The following is a 25,877-nucleotide window of genomic DNA, read 5'->3' on the forward strand; positions in this document are numbered from 1 at the left end:
CAACTCTGTTGCAGTATACTTTTCCACGCATTTAGGACAGTACCCTGCACCCACTAAGAGCTCAATAAACAACACCTTTTGCTTGACTACTCTCAGATGAGATCAGTGTATTTGTTAAGCGATTACTATGTGCCAGGCACTGTACTAAGCACTAGGGTGGATACAAGGTAATTGAGTAGGACACAGTCCCCACTCCCCAGTAAAGTTTACAGTCTTAATCCCCATTTTACAGATGAGGTAACTGTAGCACGGAGAAGTTAAGTGACTTGCCCAAGGTCAAACAGCAGTCAAGTGGAGGAGCTGGGATTGGAACCCAGGTCCATGCTCTATCCACTAGGCCTTGCTGCTTTTCTAGTCAAAATCATTCAGTCGTATTTATTGAGCGCTGCACTAAGCACTTTGGAGAGTACAAGAGAACAACAGAGTCCCTGCCCACAAGGAGCTAAATCACTAGTCACTTGTGAAATTGATCACCTAGTAATAAATTATCTAAAATGAACTAAAATACAAATAGACACAAACCTCAAACCGGAGAAGTAACGTGAAGATGGATATTGGGTTAAGGTTGAGGATCAGATTCAATCTAGGGTTCAATGATGGGAGTTGCTGACAACTCAACAGCTGTCAATTGGTCACTCCCAAGTGATTTTTATCTTCAATGACTTGTTACAGATCTTATTAGTTTCACCTACAGTTAGATGCCAAGCAGAACAAGCACAGTTGTCGGAATAGGGCACGGATGCAGTTTTAAAAACAGAGGTCCCAAAGCCCTCATGTTTGTCAACGCACATGGAAGCAGTTAACATTTTAATTAAATGACAAGGGAATTTGCCTCTAGATGCAAATTATTACTCCCGACTGGCCTTGGAGTCAGTCTGGTTTGCACTGCAAATCTTTCTCTTCCGGGAAATGTGTGTTTCACTCATTCTTCATTCAGAATGTAACTTCTGCTTCACTAAAATCGTCTCCAAAGATCACTCAGAAGTATTTAGTTTCTAGCTAAACACAGTCAAGAAGGCTAATGTCTTATTTCTGAGCATGTGTCTGCGAGATCATTTCCTTAATTTTTCTGTTTACTTCTTTTCTCTCCGATTCTTCTCTCATCCAGGACCAGTCTCTTCCCTGTGGGGCTGCACATCTTTCCTTATCCTGAGAGTTCTTAACAGTTTTCATATATTTGCTTTCTCCAACTCTGTTCCTCCCTCATCCCTCTCTCCCCACCTCCACATCCCTACTCTCTCCCTAGCCTCTAGACTTTCAGGCAGCTACTACAGAACAAGAACCAGAAGAGCGAGTGAGAGCGGGGGAAATACTTAGGACTAAAATCAAACCACTGACTTCAGGCTGGGCATGATATGAGGTATAACGGCAGGGCAAACAAGTTTCTGCCCAACAACAGTTAGCTACTGTCTGTGAATCAGACCACTGGGGTCTAGTAGACCTCTACAGGCCTTCAAATCCAACAGGCCCAGGGGCCAAATCAAACTGGAACCATCACTCTATCCAGACCCAGATGTTTGGTGTTCCTATGTCCCTAATTTGGGGCTCAATTCCAGAACTCCCTGGGGGAAATTGCTGGATAGACTCAAAAATCTATGAACAAGAACATCATCTTCCTATTAAGAATGCAATCTTGACCCCTTCTGGTTTTGGCTGGACATCAGCCAGGATCAGGAGTCAGGATTCTGCCCATGTACTTATGGAAGGCAAACCAGTACCAGGAACATATTCTGATTTGAGGAGACCAGATGGGAAAATAGAGATCCCTGAAAGACTCTAGTTCTTGTGATGGACTATGACACTGGCAGCACGTGGCTCCCATCGGGTTTATTTTGAAGGAGTCATCCCCAGAGATATTTGTTAAGCTTTGGAGACTGTTTTTGCTATGTTCAAATCCCTTTCACTGGTTACAGCCTCTCAGATAATATACTAGCCCTGTGGTACACCCGGTCTTCTTTAAAAGGGGACTTTGTGTTTTAGCAAAACCTCCAGTAAAGGTAAACTTGCACTGCAGTACTCAGAGTATACCTTTATGCCATGTATACCTGCAAACACACAAACCATTATTTTTTTTCCTATCCTGCAGCATCCTGCTTGGATTCAGAACAAACGGGTCCTAATTCTTTAACAGTGCTTGGACCAAAACATGGGCTTGGGCAGAAATGGGGGTAGTTCTGATTTGAGAGTATTCCAAACAGAGCCTTAAGGGGATTTCTCTATTTTGGTAGCTGTATAAGACAGCCTCTCATCTCATTATCGTTCAATGACAGTTTCTAAAGTATTTGAACATTGGCTTTTTATTCTCCTGCTAAAGGCCAAAGACTCTCCCCATAAATGATTACTTTAATAGGGCAATAAAAAGAAAAAGGAAAAAAAACACATTACAGTACTATTACATCAGACCTTCCTAGGACTGATGTCAAGATGTAGAAAAAAAGGTGGGTCAGTCTGAGGGCTGTAAAATGAAGACGCTACTTTCAGACCTCCAGATGGGCCATTATAAAGAGGTCTAGCTTCCCAGTCACCAGGTAAGCCATTGCTATAGCTTATTCTAAAGAGAAAATTGTGATTATACACAAAAGCTTAATTGCTACATTTTGCCTCAAGGATTGAGGAATGCAGTACTCCTATGGGGATGGATTGGTAGTCCCCATTAAAGTTTTAGTCACAAGTTATTGGTAAATCAAATGAGAAAGCATCATTTTTGTGTATAGAAGCACAACCATTTTCACCCTTATCAATCATCTGAGAATGGCTTTGAGATTAACAGCCCCAGCATACTTCTCCAGTTTTAATTTACCCGATAGTGTGGCCCTCCTTGTTTCTGCTTTTTCCGCTAACCTCTCAGCCTCTGCTCAGGTATCCCAGTCAGGCAACCATTGTTGTCGTTTGAACACCGTGTGTTCGTAACACTGTAGCGAGTTGGTTTCTTTCCCCAACAACATTTCTAGAACCCACCGCATTTAGATCCAAAGGGCCACCATGCTAGCTTGACTACTGAACCAGCCTTCCCACTGCCTTTCCTGCCTCTTGTCTTTCCATTCTCCAGCAAACTTCATTCTGCTGTCCAGATCATTTTTTTTTAAATTGCCATTCAGTAAGTCTCCAGTCTCTTCCAAATCCTCAAAAGGTTAGTCATTCCACTCCGTCTCTAGCAGAATCTTGTGACCACCGGCTTTAAATCACTCAAACTCCCTCTCTCCTAGTTAACTGTTCTCTTTTATCACTACACTCGAGTTCACTTACTTTTCTTCTTTCAAGTCAATGTACTCACTGAGTCTTCTTCTCAACTCCCCCACTCCCATTTCCTCTTACTGACACTCTCCCTCCCCCTTCAAATCCTCCAGACCTCATCCTCAAAGCTCTACTGAAATCACATCCAGGATGCTTCCCTGATTAATATCTCATCTCCCCTCTCTTTACTCCCTCAACATGCATTTATGTACATTTCCACCACTGATGCTCTCGAGTACCCACACTGATGTTCATATCCTTACGCTTTATTAACTACTCCTACCTGCAATTCCTTTTAGCTTTTTTTCTTCTCGGATTGATCCTAAGTTCCTTGAGGAAAGGGATGAGATTTACAATTTCTACTGAAGTCTCCCAAGTGCTCAGTGTAGTCAATGATAAAGAAACAGTCCCGAGTCCTACACTAGAAGCAAAAGATAATATCCCTACCTTCAAGGGGATTGGAAATTTAATGCACTTTGTGTTCTCCTGTGCCTCAGACCATTTTTCCAATTTTTTTATCCAAGACTCCCAGGGGTACAGCTACCACTCTGGGAGCGTTAGAAGTAATTGGTTTTTATGCCATATATCATTCTCCATTTGAAGGAGATATATGCCTGTTAGAGTTGGAGAGTTATTCTGAAGTAACCAGTTGCTTGTGCTTCCCCTTGCTCTGAACAGTTCAAACTTGCAAGTGAGATACTTTGTTTGAAGCCACACAGCAGGTTTCTGGTATGCCCAGGGCAGCTCACGAGTGAGATCGGCTCATCATTTTGCTTTTCATATCAGGTTATGAACAATGTATTCAACCAAAATACGTCGGCAGAGTATTGAACCCCTCCCACTCTACTTCTAAAAAAGAAAAACACGAATAGTGCCCCAATTTTCTCCAGTATCCCTGATATATTAGCTTTAAACTTCATCAGTGATGCTTCATGTTTTTACTTTGAGATGATAAAAATGGAAGTTACCAAGTACTTAAAAAATACTTCTGAGCTAATATCTAAAATTTGTATCTCCCTCACAATTAGACATTCTGATTCCAACATACTTCAATCAAGATTGAAATTAAATGAGCAGTTAATACCACTTCTAATCCTGCCAGTTCAAATTGAATTTGCTCTTTATTGTAACTTTAAGGCTTCCTAATGGTTTCTTAAGAGCAATTCTAACCTCTACACCAGAACGAAATTAGGAAAGTCACATGGGATGTGTTTGCACGCATGACTAACGTTACTGTTCAATTTAGGATGGGAACTGCAAGTTCCACTTGTGTTCACTAGTGTTCTGGTCCCGAGATCAGTAAAGAATCTGGATCATTTGAGGCTTTTCTTAAATTGAGTGAAACGTATCATTAATAAAAACATCCGGGGCAAAATTAGTAGAGGTGGTTAACAATCAACAAGAAGATAGGTAAGCATGCCACAATCACTGCAACTGAATTGACTCTATTTGCATGTTTTAATTACAACTAAAGCAATTAAGAGAAAGGAAAAACCTAAACAAATAATGGGATGATGATGGTTGAAACCATAGAAGAAACACTCCATAAAGGGAGAAGAGTACTCAAAAATAAATCTGTATCCATTAGCATCCAAAATGCATAAAAAAGGCCAGTGAGACTAAAATACAAAGACAAAAAACGAATTCAAGATAGGGAAAATGAATTTGAGGTGTATACATCCAAAATGAAGTACTGAGCAAAAAAATAAAAAAGCAAAGGCAGCTAGCATACATTTTTCAAAAAAAACAAGCACCAACTACATCAATACTCAAGAAGAAAAATGTGAATGAAGGAAATGTTCACTTTTTCAGTGGTGTCTGCAGAGAAGGAACACACAAGGGAGAAAGGAAAGTGAACATACAAAACTGAAATGAACCATCAATATAAAGGATATAATCTATGAAATGCACAGTGTGACAGGGAAAGTAAGTGATAATTCTGCAAGCAGGGCTGTCTCCAAACTCCTCCCATAAAAAAGAGAACAGATCTCAATTCTCTTTGTGCCAGGAAATATATCTCCAGGTGCAGACAACAGAAGTGTCTGCTGCACTAAATGCCATTTCTATATTTCTCTCCTCAAGAGAATGAGAATCAGCTCACTTTCCCCAAGAGTCACCCACTCCAGCTGAGTGACTCTCAGAGGACACTCTCTTAAATTCTCTATAAAACAACCCAGGGGACTAGCATTTCAGGGATAAAAATAATAGATTAAAAATAGAGTGGCATGCTTTAAGAGTACAAAAGTTAAAAATAGCACTGACTGCATTCATCACAATTCAGAAAACAGAGAATGTGCCTCAAAGGGATAAGAATTGCTTATATTAACTCACAAAAAAGTTCCTTATAAACATTAAATGCACCTTCATGGTAATCCCAGTTAAAATACTACCAATTAAAGGAGCTGTCACTATGGAATCTGGAAGAATTTCTTTCCTGAAATTAGGAGGTCAGAGGGGAAGAAAAGTACGCAAATCAGGAATTATCATATCTTGTATGTGACACTTTTAAATTAGATAATTTCATGATGGAAAACATATGAAGGAATAGTAATCTACTTAAGGCAATTAGGAACTCCCCACTTTCTGTGAATAGCAGCTATTTGGTTTCCGAACCAATTCCTTCCAACTTTGCTTTCACCTGAATCCAAGAATAGCCCTTTGATTTAACTTCACATAGGAGATTTGGCTAAAAAGAATAAGCAAACTATGGAACATTTATTTGTAATTCTACAATTGAAGAAAGGTTGGGGAAAAAAAAGTGACAGGGGAATATCCTATACTGTATTCTCCCTGTCTCCTTCCCCACAAATAAACACCTCAATGTGGATCCAGTGAATAGAAAGGGGATGAATGTACAAATTGAAACAGACTCTACTGTGCACTAGTCGGGAAAAAAATGTAGTTTAAGTTGCAAAAAAAAATCTTTGATGTTATCACACTAACCAAATACAGCCTAAATAAGATAAACTGGGGGAAGAATGGAGAGAGTTAGATCATTCTGTGACTCATTTACATAACGTACAGCATTGTTTTTGGAGAAATCAAGATCAGTTGCACACCCTGTGCCAGGCAGTGTACTAAGAGCTGGAGTAGATATAAGATAATCAGATTGGACAGAGTCCATATCCCACATTGGGCTCACAGTCTTAATCCCCATTTTACAGATGAGGTAACTGAGGCACAGATAAGTGAAGTGACTTGCCCAAGTTGACAAAGCAGACAAGTGACAGAACCAGGTTTAGAACCCAGGTCCCTGACTCTCAGGCCCATGATCTATGCTGCTCCCTTCCGCTTCACTGTGCTAGTGAGAATCTAGCGTTATTTGTTAAGCACTTACTATGTGCCAAGCACTGTTCTAAGCGCTGGGGTAGATACAGAGTAATCAGGTTGTCCAACGTCTTACTCCCCATTTTACAGAAGAGGTAACTGAGGTACTCAAAAGTTAAGTGACTTCCCCAAAGTCACACAGCTGACAGGTGGGTCACAACCCATGACCCCTGACTCCTAAGCCTGTGCTCTTTCCACTGAGCCACATCTGGCTAGGAATAAGAAAATAAAGAAACAATAGTATATTATTCTCATTAAAAAAGACAAAAAGCTGACCTACTCAGTACCCTTGATAAAAACATCTCCAGTAGGTGAATAAACTATTCAAAATAAGCTATAACAAATGGTTATTGAAAGCCCAAAAGCATCAAGAAGGACTGGGATAAGAAGTATAAGGGAGGATCATTCAGAAAAAATCTTTAAAGGTTTTACGTATCAGACATAATTGGAACAGGGCACTTGTTCCACCATCTGCCCCCATGATCATTTCTGCTGTTAGAATATGACTCATGCCTTCCTGTGAGGTTTCTTTCTTCTCCACCTCCTCCATCCAACCGGCCCAACTCAGACCTTCTCAAATCTTGACTTCCCTAGGACGAGCCAGCCGGTGAGTTACTACTTTATATTAATTCACAGGCCTCCAGAGAAAAGAAGAGTGAAAGCATTTTAGATACCATAGCTCATTTAGGGACTCCTTCCTTAGCTTCTAAAGTGAAGTTAAGGAGCCTACTAAATAAAAAAGTTTTTGCAGATAAAAGGGCCATTTGCAGTGAAACAGATGAGATTCACAGGAGAAGACTTCAATGTGGGACTGACCTCGTAATGTGAATAATGGAAACTCAATATTTTTCATTCTCTTGCCATACCTAGTACACCTGAAAGGCCTGAGGTTTTCTGATATTTATCACCCTCTGTAAACAGATCTCTTAAAAATGTAATTGCCCCAGACAACTGCATACCTAACATTTCCTTTACCATATGTTCTGATTTAATATTGCTCATTTGTTTCCACAGACTCCTCCAATTTCTCCCAACTCCCAGACCCTCTCCAATCCAAACGCAAATTCCAACCCCACAGCACTGGCTTTCTCCTTCCCCCCTTGGATTCTGGGCAGGTTGCACACCAAAGGCACTCAGTGGATCACAGAACAGGAGTCTGATTTTCTTCCGGGTAGGCATCAGGTGCCGTAGGGACCAACGAACTCCGGCTCTTGGGGAAATACTTCATTCCATTAGGATTCCTTTTCACTGGGTTTGGAAAACACATTCAAGAATGGTCTGGCCTGGCATGTTTTCAGGTCCTGGAGACAGTTCATCGGGTCCATGCTAATTTGAAATCATCATCATCATGTCACACTTGTGCTACACTATCTACATGGCATTGAAGTAATCCTATGGGTGATTGTATGTTAAAGAGAACAAACTGTTCTTGCACTCAAGTAACTGACATCTCTCCCATATCCCTAGGTGACACTGAAAGCCTTAATGGACTAGAAGTTTCCATAGATCTGTGGAAAACATATGTTACTCCTGAAGGGAGATTTTGCAGTTGAAGGACTTGAGGCCCAGAAAAGTGGTGACTTGCCCAAGGTCACCTAGCAGATAAGTGGTAGAGCTGGGATTAGAACCTGGGTCCTCTGACTCTTGGGTCCATGCTCTTTCCATTAGGCCAAATTGCTTCCCGAGCCCATCTAGTCCATCCTCTTCCCTACACAAGTCTAAAATCCCAACCTCCTAGTCCATCATTCTCCTCCCTATGGAAATCTAGCCTTCTGACCTCCTTCCAGTAAACTGAAAACTCCTTGAGGACAGTGATCTCATCTACTAATTCGATTGTCCTCTCTCAGGTCTGCCTGCAGGAGGCTCTTAATAAATGCTATTGATTCCTCAATTCCTCTCAGAAAGGTTTAGTAAAACAAAAATACCTATTAAAATAATTCTTATAATTTATACATCTATCATAAATGCACCTATTTTTAAAAAAAATGATCGTGCTAGAATTCTGAAAGCCTTTAGTGTTTGTGTGTAATCTAAGTGGAAAACTTAGGGAATCTCATAATGGAAATACAGAAGTCGAAAAATGAGCTAATAACGTTTGGGCGATTAATTATCCTCCAACAAATGCTGGAAATCCAACAACTGTAACTTCATAGTATGTGTTTATGAGATGATTCTGACTGCTGTGACAGTTAGGTATTCAAGCAAAACTACATTCAACATGACATTCTCTGACAGAAACTGTGTGTATTTTAAGGCAGACTTGCATTGGAAGCCTCTTAAGGAGCATAACAACTTGGGTGTTTGTATATAAATCACACATTTAAGGATCCTTGACAGTTTCATTTATCACCTGTTGAATTTTCCATATTGCTTAGATGCTAAAGGCATGGACTCTGATGGCTGTTTCTGATTACTGATATTCAATAACTTAGAAGAACTCATTAATCAGTCCTCAGGATAACTGTTCTGGTATGAGCCGCCACAAACTGGAAACTTCATTAAGGATGACAGAGAGGCAGTGCCAATATGTGCACTCATTATCTACATCATAGCTGACAACTTTGATTAAAAGGGAGCTCTGGGTCTAATGTGTTTCTATTAAATGAGCCCATTGGCTATTGCTGAATTATTGCTACACCGATAGTAAAGATAGGATCCCAAGACCACATGCAAAAATAAAAAGATTCATGGAACAAGTCAGAATGAGAGGAAAGCCCCTAAATAGCATTATCATTTTTTCTCCCAGAGAGTCAGGTCACTTTTATGGCTCAGCAAAGTTCAGAGAAAGTACACTTATTTCTAGTGCAAAATAGCCTTGGATAGACTTTTTTCCACCAGGGAAATGGGCAACTAACTCTTAATGAAGAAGGAACCATTAGTGATATATCTCTTTTTATACCTGATATTTTTAAAAAGGAAACATGTTAGAAGAATTTCTTTAAAAATTCACATTAGATCACCATCCTGGAGGTATTATGAAGAAAATGAAAATAAAGATTCAAATATTAAATGCAGCTTTTTATGTTTACAGTGTAGAGTGAAAAGAATGGTTAAAAACCTATCTATCTACTAATGTTTAGTGTCCATTATGGACTGGGGCAGTACCTCGTAGTCATTATAACAAAGGAAAATGATGAATAATCTAAGCACATAGAAGTGCTTGAATTGTAACATTATTATGTGCTCATTGTCTAACCCACAATCCTTCCCTCTGGAACTACCTAGAGAGTTATTTTTTCTGAAAAGCAGTTGCCATAAACCTAATTCTCATTTTTCAAATTTGCAAAATAATCTGGTCTATAATAACTGTATATAATACCTATTATGTGCTTATTACATTCCAAACACTGTATTAAGCAAGGGAGTAGATACCAAATAATCAGGTCAGGCAATCCCTATCACATTTACTGTAAGGGTGAAAGAGCTATTTAATCCCCACTTTACAGATGAAGAAATTGAGGTCCAGAGAAATTAGAACCCAGGTCTCTTGACTTCCAGGCCCATGCTATTTGCTCTATATTCTCCATGAAAAAATAGCCAATATTTGAAATATCTAATAGACTCCAATCTTACTATTTAGATTCTGGAATGTTCAAAAAAGAGGTGGTTCAAAGTCTTCAAAACTTAGAATACCTGTTGTTCTGGTTTCTTATAAGTTCATACCAGTGTGTCATATCATTCCTTCTTTGTAAACCATCCTCTGGTGTACCACAAAAAAAATTAGAGTGGGAATGTCTTTATTATGCCCCTGGGTCACATGTTGACAACTAGCAGACAAAGTCGATGCTTAATTTGTCCCAAGAGAGGTGCTGGAAATCTAAATGCCAGAATCTTTCTCACTGCCACAGTGCTGGGCTGCAGACTGGAAAAAGAGCGTAGTGAGAAGAACGACAGTATGAAAAAGCGCTGAGGGACATTGTCTACTGGCAAAAATCCAGGGGCTAGAGATGCTCGGGCCTTGGCCCGGGGCTATGCCCTCTGTCGGAAAAGCCAACCCCCAGCCCAAATCAAGCCCTCTCAGAAAGGAAGAGAAGGAGCACGAATGCAGACTGTGAAGATTCAGTGTAGGTTCTAATGAGTGGGGAGCTTAACCAAAGTCTATTACTCTCACAAAAAAACCCCAACAATTTGCACAGGTGTGACAAATAGAAACAGACAGAGACACTAAAGGAAAGAGCGACAGAGACTGGAGAGGTAAAAGAAGCAGAAACGTGGAAAGAGGGGCAAAAACATGGAGGGGCGGGTAGAGAAACAGAAAGACAAAGCCTCGCTGCTCCTGCTCCTTCTACTAACTTGGTTCTTCTGACTCCAACAGGGTCACCATTATGGAAAGCAGGTCCCTGTGAGTCTTTTAAGCCTCGGCCACTATGTCGGTTCCATTCGTGAAGGAAGCATAGCCCCAGAGTGATGGGGGAGGCTTGGTAGGCTGCTACGAGGGAGAGAGCTACTGTCTCCTTCCACCAAGTACACATTAGCAGCAGCAGCACTGCTGCTAATGGAGACAGAGATATGAGCACATTAGAGGATAAGGAACATGTACTATGGGAGGATTTCCCATGTCTTAGCTGTCTCAGATAGATGCCTGGGTGACACCTCCGTGACAGTAACACCGTCTGGAAATGGCAACCAAGTGAACAACTGTCTTTTTCCTCTATAACCACCCCCCGTCACCTCCCACCCCCCCGCATATGTATACACATACACATTCGTGTGTATATATGTGAATAGCAAACAGTAAATGTGTTACACTGAAAACAGTGGATTTAAGTAAAGAGGAGGGGTGTCTGGCTAGTGAGCTATACGGCTGTCTGAGGATTGAACAGTGCATATAATAATAATAATGATGGTATTTCTTAAGCACTTACTATGTGCCAAGCATTGTTCTAAGCTCTGGGGTAGACACAGAGTTATCAGGTTGGTCCATGTGGGGCTCACAGTCTCAATCCCCATTTTATAGATGAGGTAACTGAGGCACAGAGAAGTTAAGCGAAATGCCCAAAGTCACACGGCTGACCAGTGGCAGAGTGGGGATTCAACCCATGACTGACCTCTGACTCCCAAGCCTGTGCTCTTTCCACTAAGCCATGCTGCTTCTCGTGCATATGAGTATGTATCTGAGAAGTGAATAGAGCAGAAGCCCACAAGAGGAGTCATTGTAAGGCATCCCATTTCTAATTATTTCCATTACTTTGAAAGGCTCAATCGTTTTGGTGAGCATATCTGGATTTGGGGGATCGGTGAAGTTAGTCATCACCTGGGACTGGGGTGAAAGAGGGGGGCCCGGACTTAGCCGAAGGGATGGTTTAAAGAGTTGATACTGTGCCATTTCTGGGGCAAACTCCCTCCCTAAGGACCAGCAACCAGAGCATCTCCGGGCCCTTCGAGACCCACTGCCTGGGCCAGCCCGGCCCTCTCCCAAACTGCAGTCGTGGGAAGATCACCCTCGGGACTCTTTCCAAGAAGATGAAGAAGGAAAGAAAGCTGGAGAGGGCATGATCTCCAGAGAAGAAGAGCAAGCAAGGCAGTTGACTTTCAATATCCAGAATGTGTGAAACAATCTTAGCTTCCGAAGACCCTACGATTTGATCCTGAGGACCTCTGCTCTCCCTACCCCACCCCACCCACCGAGAAGCTATTCTCTGCTCTCCACTAGGGCCACCATAGCTTTAAACCTGATGAGCAAATCAGGCGGCTGAGGACAAGCTTAACTGCCAGCATTAGTTCACGTCTCCCTGCCACACAAGTCGCAGAACAGGCGTGAATGGGCAGGAGATCATGATTATCACATTCTCCCTTTCTACTCAGTAGGATATTACTCCAATCCAGGTAGAGTCTGGAAATGTAATAATAATAATGATGATGTTATTTGTAAAATTCTTCACTAGGTGTCCTGCACTGTTTTAAACAACAGGGTGGATACAACCAAATCAGGTTGGACACAATCCCTTCCCCACACGGGGCTCACAGTCTCAATCTCCATTTTCCAGATTTGTAACTGAGGCACAGAGAAGTAAAGTGACTAGCCCAAGGTCACACATCAGACAAATGGCCCAATCAGGATTAGAATCCATGATCTCTGACTCCCAGGCCCATGCTCTATCCACTATTCCACGCTGCTTCTCAAAATGGTTAGAAGACCTGGGTTCTCATCTTGGCTCCACTACTTTTCTGCTGTGTGACCCTGAGAAAGTCACTTAGTTTCTCTGTGCCTCAGTTTCCTCAGCTGGAAATGGCATTTAAATATCTGTTCTCCCTTCTACTTAGACTATGAGCCCCATGTGGATCAAGAACAGGGATTATCTTGTATTTACCCCGGCACTCAGCTTGTGGCCGAGTAAGTGCTAAACAAACACCACGATAACAGTTAAAAAAACCCCACAATTGTAAATTTTGTTTGATTCATGAGAACAGGAACATGGGAAGGGAGATTAGGGAAAGGGAGAAAAGGGGGAAAGAGACAAAGACAAAAGAGAGAGAAGAGACAGAGGGAGGAAGAAAGAGAAAAGGAAGACAGGAGGTAGAGGATTCTGAAGAAAGAAAGGATAGAGAAGAGGAAGAGAGAAAAAATAATAATATAATAATAATTACGGTATTTGTTAAGCTCTTATTATGTGCCAGGCACTGCACTAAGTGGTGGGGTGGATACAAGCAAATCAGGTTAAACACAGCCCCTGTCCCATGTGGAGCTCAGAGCCTCAACTCCCATTTTCTCAACTCCAACTTCCATTGGAGAAGCAGCGTGGCTCAGTGGAAAGAGCACGGGCTTGGGAGTCAGAAGTCATGGGTTCGAATCCCAGCTCTGCCACTTGTCGGCTGGGTGACTGTGGGCAAGTCACTTCACTTCTCCGTGCCTCAGTTCCCTCATCTGTAAAATGGGGATGAAGACTGTGAGCCCCACGTGGGACAACCTGATTCCCCTGCGTCTACCCCAGCGCTTAGAACAGTGCTCGGCACATAGTAAGCGCTTCACAAATACCAACATTATTTTACAGATAAAGTAACTGAGGCAAAGAGAAGTTAAATGACATGCCCAAGGTCACACAGCAGACAATTGGCGGAGCCGGTATTAGAACCCAATATCTTCTGACTCCCAGGCCCATCCTCTATCCATTACTCCATGCTGCTTCTCAGGAAAAAAAAAAAAAGGACATTATTTCAGCTGGAACCCGTTAGCACTAGAGGTAAATGTGACAGAGATATTCTGCACAAAACAGAGCAGCATATTTTCCCTTAAAAAAAGAACACAACCGACTCCCATGAGATCAGACACAAAAATCACTCTTCGGGATTTAATTTAGGTCATGCTTTTTTCCCTGATCTTGTAAGCCAGTGCATGGTGACTCTTCCTCATCAGGGCTAATCCATTTGATCCTCCATCTTCAGCATTGATTGACGAGGTACCTGGCTGGCACTGAATAACCTTTATCACATCAGCCGAGCCCCAAGACGGAGAGCGAACAGTTTGTTTATGGGTGGTACTGGTGACAGGCAAACCGCAGTGTCCCCTTGTTCAGTCTAATGGGGTGAGTTGAAAGATTAGGCTGTCAGACCAGCGTGAGGCCTCATTTTTCTTCTGTGCCGCATAGGTCGCCCCTTACTGCAGCCAACATTTGATTGTGATTAATTTGTCAGGGATGGCTATACAATGGAAAAGAAGAAATGGATTGCCAATTACAGTTAGTCTTTTCACAGAATGCTACTCAAACTGGTGCCATTCTGCAGTTCTGACAGCTCAGAAAAACACTGAATTTAGCTCTATGGAAAGGAAGCACGCTCCTAACTGTGTTTTAAAGACACATGAAGGCCACAAGGTGACTTTTTTTTAAAAAAAAATCTGCACATTTCAAGAAAATTGCTGACATAAATGTGGCCTTGCTGGCAGGTATTACCGAAAAAAGGCCAAACATGCTTTCTTTCCAAGTGACATGGTTAAAAATGCTTTGTGTTTCTGATTTAAGCCTCCACCCTACAAATGAGAGGTGTAAGGGAGCTCTTTCAATACTTCACACCAAATGAGCTTGAAGGAAAGTTTAGCTAGAGCTCCACTTCTAAAAATAATAAGAGCTGACAATGCTCTGATTTTTTTTGGGTGCTAAATACATGCAAATAGCAGATGAATGGAAAAGTTAATCTTGACATTCAATCTTTTCCTTTTTCATTCTTGGCGAACTATGCATTTTCATAATCTACAGTTATCTTTCAGTAATTTATTTTACTTATCTCTTCAGACAGGGCTAAGACTTCTTTAATCTCATGCAAATTCCCAAATGAATAAATTAATTAAAGAAGAAATGCTTCTAGTTGTCAGGCTTTGAATACTCCTAATCAGATTTGGAGAATTGCCTTTGGGGAGCAAGGGGGACAATAACATTTTACTGTTCCAGAAAAACATTGAAAAATGGAAACAATAGTCACAATTCCAAGCAATAGCCCTGTATCTCTCATGCATCTGCACAACCTCATTTTAAAATGTAAATCTCACCCTATTAATACCTTCCATCATCAAAAAATTGCTTCCTGGATTTTTACACAGTTAGGTCTCTGCAGAACAACAGGGGGGAAAAAAATCCTAAAAGTATGTACTTTGAGAAAAATGAATCCAAATTTAACAAGAAAAAAACCAACCATTCTAAAATTCACTATTAGTTCTCAGCTATGGGGTATCCAAAACAAAAAAGAGCTGCAGCAAGGTAAGACTGGGAAATATAAAGGAGCAAAGATGAAACTAGAATACAGTTAATTTCTTTCCATTATCATTAGCTCAAAGTCTGACATTTATCCTTTTCAATTTCAATTATACATTTGGGGGAATTTCCTTGTACCTCATCTTCTGTTGGAAAAGACTATTAGAGAATTAAGAGACATATGCTGTCTGAGAAAGAACTACATTTTCAATTGTTCAATGTTCAGCTTTCTAAACATGAGATTCCTTCTATGAATTAGTGACCACCAGGGGGATATACTCGAACAACATCAGGCCAACCAATCTTTTTGATCATGAACAGAAAACAAATCACTTCAGTTTCCATAAGAGCAAAAACAATTCAGATCAGCACATCAAGAGCTCTTTCCATCTCACTTCTTCAGAGACCTTTAGACAGACTTTTCAGGGTCAGCTGGAGGAGAGGAAATATCATCATGTTTAGGAAACAGAGCTCTTAGGCACGTAAGAAGTAGACCTACTTTACAAGAACTAAACACTCTCTTCTACACATGGCAAATGCCCAAATTCTGGTTGTTTGAGACCTCGCAATCACCACTCTGGAGTTGAGTGGGTTGAAAATGGAATGGGAAAAACTGCTTTAAGAAGGCAGTAATTAGGGTTACAGGCATTCGGAGACCAAAGGAAGGGTTTTAGTAAAGTATTTTTGTTTCTCCTAGATCCCTATTTGCACATCATAACATATACTGATTTTAAAACTTCTTTCAGTGGTTGCGTGAAGGAAGAAGAAAGCTGGTGAATGCTCCTTTCCTTCTGTGCACAATAAAGTCGGTCAGTTTGAACGGACTGCTAAACTATTTGTGGGGTCCTGAAAAACTGTGCTGGTGTTCATTTATAATTCTGAACTTCACCTCTGGTAATGCTAGCAAATCTCTGCTGCTGGCTGAAGTACTTAAACTCTGTGCATTTGTTTCTAGATGCTGTGATGATAGTTATCACTTTTGCAGGTGAATTATACTTAGATCAGACTTCTTTCAATAGACTGTTCTCGTGGGTGACGTGAAAAATCGTTGAAAATAAAGCGACTAAAATCAAATCGACTAAAAAAAAAAAATCTAATGGTCAAGAAGCAGAGTCCATAGAAATGGCAGCAGGACTCACTCGGCAGGTAATGGTCAGAAACTAGTAATAATAATGGTATTTGTTAAGCACTGTTCTAAGCGCTGGAGTAGATACAAGGTAATCAGGTTGTTCCGCGTGGGGCTCACAGTCTTCATCCCCATTTTCCAGATGCGGTAACTGAGGCACAGAGAAGTAAAGTGACTGGCCCGAAGTCACACAGCTGACAAGTGGCAGACGTGGGATTAGAACCCACAACTTCTGACTCTCAAGCTCGGGCTCTTTCCACTAAGCCACGTCATCAGCACTGGCCCTACCAAAGACTCCTGCTTTACCCGATTTGACCAAACATACCATCATAGAGTAATTCTTTAAACACACTTCAAGGCAGCCGGCTTTTCATTTTATTTTCTTTTTTATGGTATTTGTTAAGCGTATACTATGTGCCAGGCACTGTCCTAATAGGAGGGGCTAGACACAAGCTAATCAGGTTGGACACAGTCCGCGTCCCACACAGGGCTCACAGTCTTAATCTCCATTTTACAAATGAGGTAACTGAGGCAGAGAGAAGTCAAGAGACTTGGCCAAGGTCATATGACAGACAGATGGCAGAGCAGGGATTAGAACCCAGGTCCTTCTGACTGCTAGGCCTGTGCACAATCCACTAGGTCACTCTGCCTAGCAGTTGTTAGAGCCTATGCTTATTGAAATCAGTCTTTCATATTTATCCAGCGCTTACTGGGGTAGAACACTGAGCAGCTAGGAGAGTGCAACGTAATAGAGTTGGTAGACATGCTCCCTGCCCACGAGGAGCTTAAGGTCTAGAGGGGAGTTTATAGTCTTGTCTAGCAATACACTGTAGAGACTTTAGTATGGCTTTTTTGCAACTGCCATGCAGAAAACACCACATCTACAGGGCTGTCTTTTGGTCTGAAACCCTGTTGCAATTCCCATTACGGTTAGAATTCTTCAATAGCCTACCCAGAATGATCCTGGCTAGATTCTTGTTGGCAATGAAAAGCAGTTAAGTGCCACCAAATGGGAGAGATGAAAAAAAAACTTCTGGCAATTTTATAAGTTTAGTTGCACCTTAATAACAAAGGTTATTTCTTCTTCAAGGAGATAAGTTGTAAATACCGAGCCTGCCAAAGAAAGCTATTGGTGAAGAAGTGGGAAAGCACTGTCTGCTGCTGATGAAGCAGTCGTGACTGCTGTCTCGACTTTTTTGCAAGGTTAGTTTTAAAGGCCAAAATAAAATTCAGGATCCAATTGATGATAGGAAAAAAATACTTTCTTTTAGGTTCAGGAGAACACCTACTAGACAATACAGCCTTTTTGTTTGCAGCTATTCATACCCATAGACTTCTTCTGAAGATTGCAGACTACTTTTCTGTTTTGTTTTGCTTTGCTGTCTCCCCCGTTTAGACTGTGAACCCATTTTTGGGCAGGGATCATCTCTATCTGTTGCCAAATGGTATAGTCCAAGTGCTTAGTACAGTGCTCTGCACATAGTAAGCGCTCAATAAATACTACTGAATGAATGAATGAATTTGTGCTGACCGGGGATAGGGCCAAAAGGATCTAGAATTGGATCCGGAATGATTAGATTTGTTAGGTTGGTGATTTCTTGGGGAAGATAGCCAGGAATACTTGGGAGAAGTGTTGTATAGAGAAAAAATGTAGCAAGGCAGTTATCCACATGCCGTGCGCATTTGCAAACATAAGTGCAAGAAGTGTTTTCTCACATATATGTTGGCTTAAGTTATTCCTATTATTTAAGAGTCACCCCCCAAGAATGGCAAAGAAATTAGAGGTCAAGTAAGCACTGAGACACATGACGCTTAAATATTCCTCCTCTAACCTCCTCCCAGGATTTCCTGAGCACTCCTTGGGTGCGTGCTACTGAACAAATCTAATATGGTTTACATGCAACATTGAGATTCCTTCTATTTAATCAAACTAGAAGTGGTTTGAAAGTTCTGTCTTGCCAGCCCAAGCTGAAAATGTGGCTGAACTCCCAGAAGTGTGACTAGCCCACTAAAATTGGAAGTTTGTGTCACTTGCTTCTATTTCATTATTAATTACTGAAGGAATTTAGCATGTTAACTTGGAATAAAGGGAAGATTCAACAATAGAATTATGGTACTTGTTAAGAGCTTATTATATGTGCCAAGCACTGTTGTAAGCACTGGACAAGGGGTTGGTGGTGAGGTGGATGAGATCAAGGTAGAGAAGCAGCGTGGCTCAGTAGAAAGAGCCCGGGCTTGGGAGTTAGAGGTCATGGGTTTGAATCCCGGCTCTGCCACTTGGCAGCTGTGTGACTGTGCGCAAGTCACTTCACTTCTCTGTGCCTCAGTTCCCTCATCGTAAAATGGGGATTAAGACTGTGAGCCTCACGTGGGACAACCTGATGACCCTGCATCCACTCCAGCGCTTAGAACAGTGCTCTGCACATAGTAAGTGCTTAACAACTACCAACATTATTATTATTATTATTATTATTACCTCATTCCCGAAAGGACTCAAAATATATTTATTTAAAGTTACCTTCAAGTGACAACTATTTTATGGATTGTGAGAGGAGAAAGTCACTGGAGAACTGGTCAGAGAGGAGAAACTATGAACAAGTTATATTCTTTTAAAGGGATTAAACAAAAGAACCATTAGTGTTATGCGCACCTACCTAAGTTTCTCAGAAAATCTTATACAGTGCTACTTAATTTTCCAAGGTGGCAGGAAGATATTTCTGGGTTTATAGCCACTGCTCCCGAGGCTGATAATTTAGAAATACCGGCTCAATAAGATTCGAGGGAAGCTATTCTATTCTTTTATTGAATGTCTTAAATGTTGCTTCCAGAAGGAAAAGCATCTGTTAAAAAGCCACACTGGCCACATCATCTGTGAGAGGTCAGGGAGGAATATTCTTCCGTATTTAAGGCCCATTATCATTACACTCTGATCATTACATCTTTGCCAGACCTGGCAAAGAGGAGGGGAAGAAGGCGGGGAAATCGAGGAAAGAGAAGCGGGGGAGGGGACGAAGGAGGGAGAGGAAGAGAGGGGAAAAAGGAGAGGGAGAGAGGAAGAGAGAGAATGTGTGTATGTTTTACCTGGACCCTTCAATTAAACCCTATAAATTCTGAAACTGATAAGCACATGATGGAAATTGACACCAGAGTCTGCTTTTTAAGAGATATAAGAAAAGCAGCCACCTCTGATTCTGCCAAACTTTGGCATACTGCCTTCTTGGCTTTCTGCCTGTTCAATGCTCAGGCTTCTGATTTCCCTACAAACTGAACCAGGCAGAGTTTAAGCACTGTAGCTAGAAACCTGGGACTGTCTTCTGGGGAGAAGGCACAATTTTCTTCAATTACAGGCGCTAAATAGCATAACCTAACATAATCAAACAGGAAACCTAACCTAGCCAATGAAACCAGAAAACGGAGGGAGACATCCTCTACTAGCAGGATGAGGACTAGCATTTTATTGTACCAGGTGCAAAACTCTAGGCTAACTTTAGCTACCTTAGCAGCAGAGAAATCATGTGAGTACCTTCTGGGGTTCCCAGCATGGGCAAACCTACTCAGCTGTCATTACAAACATATCTGTCATTACAAACAGCTACATTTTATTAGAAGCCTTGCTGGTTGCCAGTGTAATCCAGCCAAAAGAAGTTTCCAGTGGTGGCCTTGGGCATTAGAGATAAGAAAACTCCATTTCTCTATTTGGCAAGGTGGCAGAATCTATAGTTATATTGAGGGTCGATGATCACTTAGGAAAACCACAAAAGGTTGGAGAAATTACAAGTTTCTTTGTAAACAGGGATGTTTCACTCATCTGTAGGAGTTCTAAAGTCAACCGTTAAAGGGGAATCAGAAGACATCATTTATTTCCATTTTCAAAACACCTCTGTCATGGGCCTACCCCTAAAACATTAAAAATGATTAATCGTAGAATGGAAGGGAATGTTATGTCACATATAGGAAATAGAAAAGACAAACTGGTATTTGGGGAGATGGAGAAAGTGTAAATGCTGGTGACCGGGGATTAGTGCTTGAACCAGTTTTATTAGATGATATGAAAGGGGAAAGGCATAGTGAAATCTCTAAGTTTGAGAAGCAGATGGCCTAGTACATAGAACACAGGCCTGGGAGTCAGAAGAACCTGGATTCTAATCCTTACTCCACCATTTGCCTGCTGTATGACCTTGGGCAAGTCACTTAACTTCTCTGTGCCTCAGTTACCTCATCTGTATAATGAGGATTGAAACTGTGAACCCTGACACATGAACTGTGTCCAATCTAATTTATCTACCCCAGTGCTTAGTACAGTGCCTGGCACATAATAAGCACTTAATGAAGACCATTTAAAAAAGTTCCAAGATGAAACTAAACTCTTCTGGACAGTCAAATGCTGTCCTGAGGGAGACAAACTCCAGGAGTTCTAATAAAGCTGAGAGATTGGTCAGAAAAATTCACTTGTACGTGAACAAGTGCAAAGTAATGCATCTTGGGAAAGAAAATCCAAACAATAATAGAGTCTTAAATTATCAACCTTAACTCAGATTAGGATGCTCGGGGTCACTGCTGATCACTCAAGGTCCTCCATTACAGGAGGCATGGTAAACTCAAAGGAAGATGTGCAGGCAGAAAATAGCAATGGATTCAGAAAGTTGAAAGGATTCTGGATGAGGGTTTATAAAAGAGAAAAAATAGAGTGCCTAGAATTTACATACTAAATATATGGCTGGTTCAAAGGGATGGCATCCATCCATCTCCCTGTCCACCAAAATATTTTCTGGTGTCACTGTCAAGAGATGACACTGAACTAAATGGACCACTGGTCTGATCCACTTAGGCATTCCTCATATTCTTACGTGCTCCTGGCTACAAACCTTGGATCCATTGGGGAATATATGAGAAGAGTTCTTTGCTTTAATACCAATGGTATGGAAGGATATTTTATGTGCCTGCCCTCTTTCACGTTTGCCTACACAGAGTTTTTTTATTATTTTAGAATAAAAGCTACTAGTGGGCAGAAAATGTGGTTGTATATCATCCAACTCAGAACCCATCTTATAGAGGTGCCTAGTAAATAGCACTGGATGGCGATAGCTCAAACAAGTTTTTCACAGCAGAATATACCAGTAGAGAATAAACAGCTTCAATTCCAGGGGTTTTTACTCATGGGAACGGAATACTGCATCAGGGATTCCAAGAAAAATAACCTTCGATAATTTAGAAATATCTCTTGGATGGAAAATGTGGTGAAAGCTGGGATGCAGGAAAAGGAAATCAATAAGGGGAATAGAATGTCTGTCTGAAATGGAAAAATACATGAAATGGAAAAAATCCCAGGAAATGACTATATCATTCTAAGGAGAAATAGGAGCAGGGGGAAATGGAAAGAGAGAATAAGAGAAAGATACATATCTTTGTCAGTTCTGCTCTGGTTCCCAAAACCATTACATAAGATAACTAAGCTGGCAAGTTCAGGTCTGTACAAGGATTGCTGTCTCACCTTTTAAAATTTGTCAGCATTTTGAAACTGGTAGACAGTTACATCCATAACACTAACAGCAGAAAATGGCCTCCTAGCCATGTCTTTGAATTTGGACAAATGAAAGGATAAAAATATAGTCAAATATAAGGGTGGTTAATTAAAAAAATGTTTCCATCATTTATGTTAGTTGGAAATGGAGAGAAATGCAAGCAAGGAATTCAATAAGAAGTCTGCAACTTTATCTGGCACCATTTCCTAGAAAGGCTAAGAAGCCAGGGTGATTTGACAAAAATATGTTCTGATCATTAAACAGTGGTAAAAGAAAAATAATGAATACATAAATTCTCTCCATTAAGCCACCCTGAAATTAACTCTTCTCTCAGATTTCAAGCCAACAAATCAGTGTCTGGAATTTTCTTGCCCTCTAAAACATGTATTACTTGGGAAAAATTTAATCCAGCAAGACCTATTTGCTCCCTGTTTGGTTACAGGTAAAATATGTTTCTTACTGCGTTTAGTTTCTATTAACCATACTGACTCATAAAGCGAACTACTATTATTATTTGCTTTCCACTTTCCTGCAAAAGTTCCATTGGCATACATCATGTCTAACTTCCTTTTTTGACAACTACTGGCATAAAAGGGCTCATGGTAGGCTAAAGGGCAGGACACCTTGGCAGGACACCCACCCAGGGCCTGTACGGTCCATGAGAAAATGAGAAAATTGTTCCTCAAAGATAATTGGGAGACCAGAGCATACTTTTCAGGGGTATCTGGTAATTTCTGTGTCCCTGAGAGATTCAGGTAGATCTTTTTTTCCCCAAACAACCAGACATTGTCACATTTAAGCAATTCTTCTCTCCTGCATGCAACCATGCAACCAGGTAGTCTTATCTGTGGCAAAACCATCCAGGGAGCATCATGCCGGAGCACTCTGAAAGGAAAAATTCATTCAATCGTATTTATTAAGCGTTTACTGTATGCAGAGCACTGTACTAAGCGCCTATCTCTTTCTTGTTCAATCTGAACATCAAAGGTAGTGGAGGCACAGCCAATAGTCTTTCCCTCGCAAACTTGGGGGCTCAAAGAATGACTGCTCTTCATCCCCACAGTGTGGGGGCCTCTGAGCTGCGGCTGCTCTTATTTCCAGGAACTCTCCTCTCCACATGAGGGGATTACTGGTAACAGTAAGCACAGAAAAATGATCTCAGCCCACTAAGATAAGGAACTTTCTAAAGATCGCTCTCAGCAACCCCACGACCCCCACATCCTACCTCATAGGAAGAGAAAGGATAGGAATAAATGGAATCATGATGGATTTCACACTATTGCTTCTTATTTTTGACTTGCACTGGGAAAAAAACCCACCAACTCTGAGGTTCAGGTGTACACTTTCATTCCCTGTCATGAGTAGGCAAATAAATGGCTTAAAACCTCGTAAGGGATGTCAGAAATTTAAATGAAAACAATCTAATTTACTAACACCTCTCATCCTTTATGCAAGCAAACATCTGAAACTATTGCAAGATCCCATTTTAAGAGGAAAAAAACACTTTATTAAGATCTCCAAAATACACTTCCCTCTCCCCAGCTGCACTGTAAAGTCCTCTAACATAGGGATTATATCCATTCAACCCTATTATCACACCCTGGCATGTTAGTACAGTATTCTGTGCACAGTAAGCACTCAGTAAGTGCCACAGATGACCGAAAAACTATAGAAATGAAATATAAATGTGAAAGATTGAAGAGGCACTGAATTCCCAAATAATTATAACTGGGATAATCTTTACCTGAGAACTACAACATCTGGAAGCATATCTCTAGACATTTTGTATTTAAGTGATTCATATATAAAAAGCAGTTTTAGAATTCTAATATTGGGTTTTCATGAGCAAAAGAGAAAAATCAAAGGATTTAGAGAAAATAAACCACTGCACACAAGTGAGAATGAGAAGGGTGTTTTACCAGGAGAATAGGTTTTATTCTTTGCTTGATCATTTTTTCCAAACATCTCTTTCTAGCATAGTGAGGGATGCTCTCCAAGCCAAAGAGGGATGGCAGACCCTCAGGTCAGGTTCAAATAGAAAAGTCTCCTGTTTAGATATCAATTGGTCACATTCCCATTCTGCCTTAACACTGAAACATCCCCCAGCTTTAAGTGAAAAAATACTTCGGAGGAGAAAAGAAAATGGCAAATCAAAGCTGGAAGTAGAGCTTGGGGAAGTTTGCTTCTACAGACACAGTTGGATGAAGGCAGGAGAATGGCATGACACCGTGGGAAAAGGCACCGAGAAGCATGATGGAAGCAGCGATCCTGGTTTCAATTTCAATCCACCAAATGGGCATTAGTATGTGGTCGTTATTCATTCAATTGTACTTATTGAGCACTTACTTGGTGCAGAGCACTAGCAGCAGCGGCATGTATTGAGGGCCCACTTGGTGCGGTGCACTGTAGTAGATGTTTGGAAAGTGTACAGCATAATGAAGTTACACAATGCTTGAGAGGGCTGAAGGGAAGGGAAGGAACTAGGGAGTGGAAGCAGCATCATTACCTTAGCCTGCTAAGAGCGGTTACTTAGACTGTAAGCTAGCTGTGGGCCGGGAATGTGTCTGTTTATTGTAATAGTATACTCTCCCAAGCGCTTAGCGCAGTGCTCGGCACACAGTAAATGCTCAATAATTACAATTGAATGAAGTCCCCAGTTGGTGCTGGCATCTCCCATCCCCATTTTGAACCCAATCAGGACTCATTCTGCTTCCCACTGTATAGGAAATGAAGCATAAACAAGGTACCAAGTTCTGCCTTCGGAACTGTCCCGGGCTCCACATAGCATGGCATAAAGACAGGAGCAAGCAGGAGAGACCAAAGCACAAATGTGAAGCGTTATGCCACTATGCATGATCCCGAAGAGGCGGAGACCGAAATTGCTCCTTTGCATAAATTCATGGAGAGGACAAGAATAGCCGTGTGATTTTTTTCATTCCTTTTTTTTCCCCTTCTCCAGAAGACCTGCTCAACACTGGTTGAATTATTTCTATTTATTATTGGCTGAACAGAAGAAAACAACACAATTTAAAATATACCCAAAATGCAGTTCATACCAACAGTGTATCCTTATCACATATAACCCAATCATTTAGTTTGGAAGACTTACACACCTTTTTATGTGGTAAATTCCACTTACCATAAATTCCTGTGGAAATACAGGGAAATGCCTGTGAATAAACAAAAAAGATTCGGTAAGTTTTAAAATAATGAAAACCTCTATAATCATCAATATCCATTTAAAGATATATTTTATTCTTCCATGAGGTGTGACATATCCAGGTGGCCGTATAAGTCAGTGGGTCCAGTTGCACTGACAAGGTAATGATATCTATCATGGGTATATAATTTGGGGCAACAGCGGAGGTCTCTAGGAAGAAGGACGCTGGATCTTACTAACGCGTCTGGAGCTCAAAGAATGGTCCTCCAAACTCCGTGTTACCTTTCCAGCACTGATCACCAGGTCTCGTGGTTTCCCATGTGATATACATTTCAAAATAAAAACAAACTAAAACCATTTGAATAGCTAAGTAAACTAATGTTTATTCTGGACCACTTGAGTGAATTGGTAATTGCTTCTCCTGCTGAAATGAAGATAACTATTTTCGGAAAATTCTCATTTGTCAAGATGGTCAGAGAAACATTTTAAAATGCTGCAGGCAACCAGAATGGCAAGCAATGCATAAAAAGTGTTAGTTTCTATCCATAATCTATTTTAATATTTTGAGAACAGCTTATCTATAGCCAGGACATACTGATGGTTACCCATTTGTACAGAATACAATGCAAACATAAAAATTCGAAGAAAAGGTGAATCAATGAAAAGGGTGAAAGTCATGTTAAGTGCAGGTGGAGCTATTTAATTATTTGAAAATATGTTAACATTGCCTAGTTGATAAAGCACGGGCCAGGAAGTCAAAAGTCTTGGGTTCTAAGCCCAGCTCAGCCACTCATCTGTTGTGACACCTTGGGAAAGTCACTTGA

At 40.9% G+C, this 25,877-nt stretch overlaps 1 protein-coding gene across 6 annotated transcripts in view; it reads right to left on the minus strand.

Moving 5' to 3' along the window:
* The window catches only part of MACROD2 (mono-ADP ribosylhydrolase 2), a 1,182,461-nt gene that overhangs the window by 384,403 nt on the left and 772,181 nt on the right, over positions 1–25,877 (minus strand). For all 6 annotated transcript variants that reach the window (XM_029072595.2, XM_029072594.2, XM_029072593.2 and 3 more), the window contains exon 7: positions 25,033–25,063. In XM_029072595.2, the coding sequence (XP_028928428.1) occupies positions 25,033–25,063 (31 nt within the window). The remainder of the gene's footprint in view (positions 1–25,032; positions 25,064–25,877) is intronic.

This window comes from Ornithorhynchus anatinus, chromosome 9 (genome assembly GCF_004115215.2).
Source record: "Ornithorhynchus anatinus isolate Pmale09 chromosome 9, mOrnAna1.pri.v4, whole genome shotgun sequence".
NCBI lineage: Eukaryota > Metazoa > Chordata > Mammalia > Monotremata > Ornithorhynchidae > Ornithorhynchus > Ornithorhynchus anatinus.